General features: G+C 50.0%; 2 protein-coding genes across 2 annotated transcripts; one reads left to right on the top strand and one right to left on the bottom strand.

Annotated features, from left to right (window-relative positions):
- Window positions 1-3,292: 3,292 nt before the first annotated feature.
- On the bottom strand, window positions 3,293-3,928 carry UCRPA7_6218 (hypothetical protein; the record flags this gene model as incomplete). The annotated part of the gene is made up of 2 exons (XM_007918757.1): window positions 3,293-3,559; window positions 3,614-3,928. 2 exons carry the CDS (start codon window positions 3,926-3,928, stop codon window positions 3,293-3,295), a joined length of 582 nt encoding a protein of 193 aa, XP_007916948.1.
- Window positions 3,929-7,276: 3,348 nt separating this feature from the next.
- On the top strand, window positions 7,277-8,918 carry UCRPA7_6217 (putative kinase activator protein; the record flags this gene model as incomplete). The annotated part of the gene is made up of 3 exons (XM_007918756.1): window positions 7,277-7,825; window positions 7,891-8,833; window positions 8,887-8,918. The coding sequence occupies 3 exons, from the start codon at window positions 7,277-7,279 to the stop codon at window positions 8,916-8,918; spliced, it is 1,524 nt and encodes a 507-aa protein (XP_007916947.1).
- Window positions 8,919-9,104: the final 186 nt, after the last annotated feature.

Raw genomic sequence — 9,104 nt, 5'->3', positions numbered from 1 at the left:
TATTTGCCTTAGTGACGTTTTTTCGGGCCTCCGCCCTTTGCCGAGCGTGGCTGTGCAGAATGCCCAGGGCGGTACAGTTTGCCCACCCAGCTTGTCTATTGCCTCCTGCCTAACCAAGACGCACAACTTGGAGCTTAGAAGATCATCATGTGCCTTTCGCCATTCTCATTTGACCTATCCGTATGTTTTGCCAAGACTCAATAAATCTAATCGCTCACTCTCACATAGTGAGGGCGCGAAATGCACCGTTACAGAACATTGGCAAAGAACATTTTGAGGCAGTGCAAACTCTAAATGCTTGTAGGAATTCCTCAAGCATCTAAAAGGTGGAGTTCGCGCAATCGGCCAAGGTTGATAATTCCTCACCATCTTCTCGGCCATGATGATAAGACATGAGAAAGGCCTCCGTGCCAAGACCCCCGATCGGCGGACCAACATGCCGGGTTTGTTCTTCAACCCGCATCACCGACACAACACAGATAGCGAAACACTTACCGCTCGTCAGAATCCAAAATACGCGCTCTCGGCTTGGTGAATTTTGCAATCAGCCTTTCTATTCAATTAAACTCGCAATCTGAGGGGCTGTTGACAAGGCGCAGGATACTTATGACTTGGCGCTGGAAAAGAGGCCTCCCAGCCTTGTCTTACACAATTTCGAGCACTCCACAACCGTGCAGCGAGTTTTAGATGACGCCGCCAATTGTTCGGGTAAATCCAAAGCTTTCTTTGACGTGCTCAGTAAACACAAAAGTGAGATAGGCCATCATGCCCAGTTTAGTGGCAAGCCTTGCGTGGAAGGTGGCCAGGACGCCGAGCGTGGCGCAGTCCAACCTAGCGGTTATACACTCCAGGTCCGATAGTAGATCCCGATAAATGACTCGGTCCCACGAGCTTAATTTACATCATGATGCAGACCTCCCCAGACATAGCAAAATAGAATCGCGCCGTAGATTAAGAGAATCCCATCATGGGGAAAGTTGCGGGGAGAATTCTTCGTGACCCCGAAAGCCACAAGCCATTTCTTCTCCTATCTAATTGGAAATCTTGAAAAAATACCTTGTATATATTCCAAAAGCAAGACTAGGCGAGCAATTGGATCGTGTCTTCTGGTTCGAAATTCCAAGAAGTTGTTCCAGACGCAGGACAACTTCTCTTCGAAATTATTGCTGATCCGGAAATGGATATACCACAGTGCCCGAGGCTAAGAGATTAAGGAGAGCGAATGAGTTGTCATTGCAAGCAGGTTCGTTATCTCTGAAGATCTCCTTCAGAAAGTTCTCACCTGCATTCAATCTCCCGTGGTTGTCGGGTTACCATAGTATTGAATGAGAATGAGCCAACTTCAAAGGAGGGGCTGTGGTGCTTCGTCAAAATGTTGTCGTTGAGTTGGTCTACCTTGCTTTCAAGACGACCAGCCAATCATCGATGAAAATTGAGTTGGTCGCTTGCGTCCTTCCTCCCGCAAGTAGGTCTCCTGTTGCAATACGGGCATGCTGTGCCGCACCCGCGCGTTGTCCAGGCTGCCAAGTATATCTTATTTCCTAAATATCCTCAAGCTCATGATTTCGTGATCTGAAGCCTAAGTGTGGAAACGCAATTGAGACACTTTGAACACATACATTTGACATCAATCCGAGAGTGTCATTTCTTCGTGCAACGGCACCGGCACTTGATCCGAAGTTTCTTGCCACAATGGACCAGCAAGAAGCTAATCGTGTTCACCTACGACCGCGAAGAGGACAGCACCAGTTTTGGCAGCTTTGGATGCGAATTCCATCCGGTATATATGCACTTCTTGTTCTTATATATTTCAGCTATTATATTGGCCGTTGGAACGGTGCCATCGACACATGGAATGGGGGCCGTCATGATGCCGGCAGTGAAGCGGCCGGCACCCTCTCCGCAGTATGTTATCTCACCACTATTGCAACTCAACCCAGTACGAAATCGCGACTAATCGGTTTAAAGGCCATAGTGTCATTCCTTATGTCTTGCTGGGAGTTGTATCAGTACATGGGTAAGCGGCGGGAAAATCCACTGAGTGGGCGAATCGTCTGCCTGGATGTCGTGGTCATTGCCATAGCCGCGTGGGGTTTTGTTGCACTTCTTTTCGCCAACTACGATCAGGTTGCACCCTGGCCGCCGGTGCCCGACAGGCCCTGGATAGGAGATCAAGCGCTTGCAACTTGGTTGGCTATAGGGCTTTTGTATGTGCACAACGGACCGGCCTGAAGTACATAGCTAACGGTGCTGTAGCTCTATGCACGCACTACTCAGCATAATGGGCTGCTTTGGTTGCTGCGGTGGGCAGGCCAGCCCACCAAAGGTTCCAAAACCCGCGAGAACCCAAACAACTCCAGTTGTTCCACCTGTAAATGAGACGGACACTAGCGAAGCGCAGCCGCCCCCTTCATATCAGCAATTCGAGCTTGAGGATGTACAACTTCAGGAGACAAGCCATAAAGAACCACCCCCTCAGTACCCAGGTCCAAGCACCGGCCAAAGCTCTACTAATCATCGGGAGACATAATCTTGCGAGCTGTAATGATCTTTACTGTCTAATCCCAATCTTAATGTTTAATCACTGAGACAAAGTCTTCCAGTGAAGATTATTAGTTATTTGATATTTGATGTTTCCACAGCAAAAGTCTCCAGAGGGCGATAATAACATATACGGCAAGCTTGATACATATGACATTTTCCGTCACAATAATCAGTATCACATGGCCTCGGGAATCATTGTCTATGAATGAAAGCGAAGAGCGGCCAGATGTACCCTATGATATTAGGATTGAAAGCGGGAAGAGAGGAGAGAGAGCAGACAGGGGGGAGAGTGTCTCTCATATATATTCATTAATGATACAAGACCAAGCCTTCTAGGCGCTCGAATATGAAGAAGTGCTGCTAAACCGGCAACGGATTTCCGCTCCCTTTACAAGTAACAAAACTCTTATAGAAGTAATGTCACATTGACTACACGCGGTTCGACCGTTGTACGGTAGCTTCATTAAAAGATGAAAATTCTCACTGTTTTCAGTGGCTGGAACAGATTCTCGTAGCAAAAAGTTGGTTTTGATTTGGCGCCAGATGAAATTCCAAAGCGAGTCAGTCTCATTTTGTCGCTATAGTTGCTTGAAACTAGGTGCAGGAGCAGCAGTTTGATCATTTTCGTACTAAATGCCATGAGCCCAACTCCACCTTAGCCTAACCGTGTTTCACCAGCCAGTTCCCCTTTCCATTAACATTACCCAGTCATTTCCTCATTAGCCTCCAAGACCAAGGCGCACATTCTTTAGTGGCACTTGGAGTTACCGGGATTGAGTGCGCGGAGTCCATAGTAAGCATTGGAGGTGTCAATGGTGACCTCATGGTTAAGAGTGCAGCCGCAGACATCGTTGACCTTGTTGACAACATCCCAAGCGGTGTCATCGGAGCTCTTGCAAGAGGAAGCATACGGGGCGACAGCGTACAGAATGTCGTACTTCACGGCGTACCACTTGATGAAGTCCGGTGCGTAGTTCCAGGCGCAGCAAAAGCCGAAAGCCTCTTTGGGGCAATGCTGTACAAGGTATTAGCCAGGCTATTGGATATACAATGTGATGATATAATATACCTTGCCGGAGGAGCCATCGCGAGCGTTCAGGAAGCCGCGGAAGCAGTTGTTGCGAGTGCAGTGAGTCTCGCATGGAGGAGCAGTAAAGGGTGCGGTGCAAATGGAACCCTTGTACGGGTCCTTCATCTCGACGGTACGAGCAGCGTGGATAAGAGATCGCTTCTCAACAGCATCTCCGGTCTGAGTTTCAGCACCGGCCAGGACCTGGTCCCAGTATGCCTGGGCTGCTGCGGTGTCGCCCTCGGGGGCATCATCTTGGGCAATGACACCCACAAAAGCGGCAGCGATGAGGAGGAGGTTCTTGAAGGCAACCATTTTGATCTTGAAAAGAAATTGAGGTTCTCGAAGATGATTTTGAGTGCAGTTGGGAGATGTCAGGTGAACTTGTTGGATGATGCTAAACAACCACCAGATTTCGTCATGGGAACATGGTCCATTTTATATTCAACGAGTACAAGAGGACTTTCACAATAGGTTGAAAAGTTCGGAGAAAGCCGCACGCCCGGCCAAAAATCCACAAAGCCTCTCTTCTATCCCTTGCGCGTAGATGCTCGAAAAACAACTTTTGAACTGATCTCTCACTCATGCCAAGACGGTCTGGAAGGAAGTCGCCGGCAAGTAGTGTCTAGGGAAGCCTAAAAGCCATGGTCTCTCCAATCACGATCTCCACAATTAGCATGTTGCCCAACCTTGACACCTAAAAAGGCTGTGCCTAGAAGTCCAATGTCTGTGAAGTGGTAGTCAGCACGGACGAGAAAAGCAGGGACCTCGAAGGTAGGCACCAGTAACTATCGAGTGCCCAAACGAGTTGAATGGGGATAGGGCTGCGGCTGACTATGGAGATGAGGTGAGGAAATCCTTAGGGAGAGAAGACTATCGATTACCCGCATAGCCCTAAGTGTCCAGCGCCAGGCTAAGTGGCCTGTCTTCGCAGCTTGAGCACGCCCTGCCCAATGGGTAACTTAAAGGCTGAATAGCCTCTTCATAGCCATATGAAGAGCTCAGAGCAAGATTTACGTAAATATCGACAGGAGGCGGCGGCTCTTAGCAGGAGAACATGGCTGACTGGCGTTGTAGCTCGTGTTTTCCGGTCAAGCTTGCAGCTGCGAGAATCCATGCTTGATGCGTGGACAAGCCGGATTGGTGACCGGGGGATCCTTCTCAGCTTACTTTTTGCAAAATGGTCGTTGAGTAGCTCGAGCTTCCAGGGGCGTTGAGGCTGAGGCTAAAATTAGGCCTTGTGACGTTCCAACCCCAAATTGCAGCATGCAAACCCAGTTCCGGGGCACTTCAGATCGCGGGGTAAACCAATAGATTCATGCTCCAATGCTTCTGAAGTAATCAAATTACGTCGTATTTAAAAGCCACAACGCCGAAGTCATGCAGACGCCGTGACTTTGATCTGACTGAGACCAAAGAAAACTGGTGACGAAACTCGTGGCTTCAGCAGCTTCTGAATATGGCTGAGTATTTCATCTTTGAGCCGCGTGCAAACCAGAGGCAGCTCAATATCAAGCCGGCAGTCGCACCAAATCCCCTAGCTCCCACCATCTCAGACCTATCAGCCGCATTGGCCGACAGCCGATAATTCGTGACTAGTCGTGATTCAGGCACACGTCTAACCCGTGATCAGAGACCCGAGAACACGCGGCCGCTGTGCGCAAAATACAGTGGGAGGTATTGGCCAACGAATGCTGAAAGCCAGCGCAGCGCACATCGCCTACAGGTCAGATTGGTCCCAGCTCAACCGGCCCAGTGTCCTAAGACACGGCCTTGTCGCGATCTGGGAGCTGTTGGCGAGAAATTTGGTGCCTGGTACGCCTGCCAAGATACTAGCTTCACGAACTAGGTCCGCGAAAAAGCATCGCACTCCAATTTGGAATTCTGTGGCGGACGTCTGGGTGCGTGCGTCCTGCATGGCTTAACCGCCGCTTCAATATAAAAGCAAGCCAGTAGAAATAGTGCAAATAACAATGCAGCAATGTCTCAATGCCTGTAGAAAGTGCTGTTCGGGTACGTCCGGCGTTACACTTAAACGACGCGATTCCGAGTTTTGGTTTAAATGAAAGCAAGACAGAATTACCGCGGCGTGTCGTGAGCACAATTTCAATAATTTGCGACTTTATTATTGATAGGAACGCCAAGCGATTTATTCATTGGAGAAACGGTAGAATATGCCGTTCGACGCCATGGTACCCGCCTCTCAAAGAGAAGGTACAGCTAGTCAATAAATCATACAGCAAGCTCCACCGCAGGCGCGGGACTAGGAGCAATATTTAACTTGCAGCTTCAAGCTGTGGTCAGTGCAACAAGAGTAACGCTAGGATCTCCGAGAGCCTCAGGACATTTCAGCTCCATCTATTTGGTTCTAGAACTGGCCTGCGCAGTAATCCCGCTTTTGAGTGCTCCACAAACAAACTCCTTATGCTGAGCTGGTCTGGTGTCCGAAGCGGCGGTAATGTGGTCACTACTATTTACAAGAACTGAATTTGATATGTGTAAGACATCTAGGGCGTCACTAGCCACCAGCCAGTCGCCTTCCGACAATACAAGGCTACAGCGAAGGGAAGAGAACTGAGGGGTCACTGGCGTCTCGTGCTGCTGCTACTGAGACCCTTGAAGATTCGGAGATGCCGGCCTAGTCGGTAGCGAGTAGAACGCCTGCAGCAAGCTCGGTAGAATAGAATCATTTCGTGCGGTACGTTCGTCCTGAGGTGATTGACTATATCTCGCTAATGTGTATGAACCTCGAGTATGCTGAGTTGAGGCCCTGGTCTTACCAATGCAAACTATCCGACGACTTACTTGTGATCAGTTGCTTCATTTCACTCGCTCCATTAAACTGTTGCCACTGATAATAAAAGAGTGACTTTCGTTTGCAATCTCAGTACGTTACCACGCCCAGGAGCCCCCCTTGACGTGTGCCGTATGACATCTTGATTGAGTGTCGGTCCGCAGTAGGCACTGCTGCATGGTTACAATGCGGGTTCTTTACAAGGTTTCAGGGAATGCAAAGACCGTACTGAACAACGCCCATTGGTTCTCAACAGCACAATATGTAAGGACAGAATGAAGGATGAGGGCAGTGGTTGTTCTACGAATCTAATGTCCTACACAAGCCATCGAGATAACGCAATGCATGTCTCTTTCTAAGAAAGGTAGCATTTATCTAGACAAACAATAAGACTTCTTTTCTCGTATATCGTTGAGTCGGCAAGATAATCAGCTGCAGATACGAAGAAACTGGAAAGGCTCTGCTATCTCTTGAGATTTATGGGTGGGTAAGTAGGCGGATATGCTCATCCAGGGGCTCATGCCCAGATGAGGTGGCCCGTGCGTGCTTTGTTGCCTGCCGGTGCCTGCCGGTCAGGTTCGGCAAGCTGTTGTACCAGGGTTTATCTAACTCTATCCTGACATCACCCAACGATAGGCGGCAGGCGCACCAGCGTATCACGTCTTATCAGTCGCTGCTTCCGTCGTCTAAGCTCTGTTCTAACTCTGGACAACCTCTGAACTTTTCGACCCACTGCAACCACTCCGAATCTGCAACAAATGGAAGACGCATCGATGATTATCCGAATAGCCCGTCTTTACTAAGCAGTGCTGCTCGTTGGGGGGTGAAAGGTGGAAGAAGCAAACAAAAGATCACAGACAGACACAGCTATGGCGACCTCACCAAGCGCAGCCTCGTCATCGCCGGCGGACTCGCGCCCGGCTTCCCTCCATACCGGCAACAGCCCCGATCCCAGCCCCGATCCCAGCCCCGAAGATGTTGCCGCATCCATTCCCGTCGAAACCCTTGTCGAGCACCTCCTCGCGGCGAAGCGCTCCCTCTCGTCGATGACCCTTGTCCTCCATGCGAATGACCTGTCGACACATGCCCGCCAGCTCCACGAAGAATCCGTCATCCTTGGCGCCCAGACAGCCTTCCTCCGGACAGGCATCAATGAGCAGGTCATACTGCTGAAGCGTGTGCGGAAGAGCATGTCGAGAACATATGACAGCGGCAAGAGGGAGTTTAAACACTTGATTCGCACTCTTGATTCCGCCAATGGCAAGCTCGAGAAGATGATGGAACAGCTGCGTAGCACCATCGTCGAGGCGGTTTTCAGGCCCGAAGGAGAAGAACCCAGGAATCTCATGGACTTTGTAGATGAGAAAAGTGTCGATGTCATGAGGAATGCACTGAAGGAGAGCATTGGTGAACTACAGGTGGGCCATGCGCAGACATCCTGGCTTTCGCTGGACAACGCAAGCTGACAATTTACATTTCACAGTCCGCTCAGACTTCATATGATGGCGACCTGCTCCGATTCGACAATGACCTACGAACACTTAGCAAAGCCATGTCCTCTGCTCCCTCGTCGTCCCCCTCAGACTCCGCTGCATATCAACCCATCCCATACCTGCTCTCGTCCCTCCTAGACCACTCCCGGGCAATGGCAGAACATCTCACCTCTTTGACGAGGCATTTTGACATGTGCGTTACAGCTGTGCGCATCACAGAGGGAGGCGCTGCCCTCGCGCGTCGCAAGGCTGCTGAGGTCACTGCCTCACAGGAAGGAGGCGACCCCGTCTCCATTTCCGGTGTCATTGCTGAGCAGGAGTCCAATGTTGCCGACCTCGACCCAATATCGTCACAAGAACGGGATGAGATCTTACAAGTCGTCATGCAGGATGCTCCAGAGGTGGATGAGGTGGTGGCCGAGATCAACGCAGTTCTTCACGAAATGGAAACCGATTTTGCCTCGCTCAAAGAGCAAGCCGACCGGATCAAGGTATCGTACATCACGACTACACAAGCGTTCCATGTTCTTGAAGACATCGGTTCTCGTTTGCAGAGCTACGTCGCAGCTGAGACGGAGTACATTGATCGCTGGGAGGACGAGAAGCAGGTCATCTTTGGCAAGCTAGAAGAGATGGATGGACTGCGAGAATTCTACGAGGGATACCTCAGTGCCTACGAAAGCTTGCATCTCGAAAAGGAGCGTAGACGTTCAGTGGAGGAGAAGATTTTCAGCATTTTCAAGAAAGCTCAAGAGAATGTACACAAATTAGTAGATGCAGACTGGAAGGAGAGGGAGATGTTTCGGCAGGAGGTCGGTGAGTTCCTCCCAACTGATCTATGGGTTGGCATGAGTGGGCCGCTTCAAATGTGGGACATTGTTCCGGCTCAGCCAAAGGATGATCGCGTTGCCAAGGAAGATGGCAATGAGGGAGGTAGGAGCACCCCAGCTGTGAAGAGGAGTTTTGGGGGGACCGGCCGGCAACAGGCAAACAGAAGCTCTCGCGAGTGATCATCTAGGTTGGCATTTGGGCATTGCGTGTTTCTTTTTGGATATACCCGCTGAGGCTTCTTGGTATGTGAGGCGCTGGCGTTCATTTGGTCTCTCATTTGGTAGCATCATGCAGTTGCTCAATATCTCATCTCATTGCAACATCAGTCGTATTTGATATTGCACTTTTCCATTTTATTTTTTCAACCATAACT

Source organism: Phaeoacremonium minimum (assembly GCF_000392275.1).
Source record: "Phaeoacremonium minimum UCRPA7 unplaced genomic scaffold PA7_03_scaffold_455, whole genome shotgun sequence".
Taxonomy (NCBI): domain Eukaryota; kingdom Fungi; phylum Ascomycota; class Sordariomycetes; order Togniniales; family Togniniaceae; genus Phaeoacremonium; species Phaeoacremonium minimum.
The sequence above is the reverse complement of the archived record's forward strand: the minus strand, read 5'-3'. Positions and strand labels throughout refer to the sequence as shown.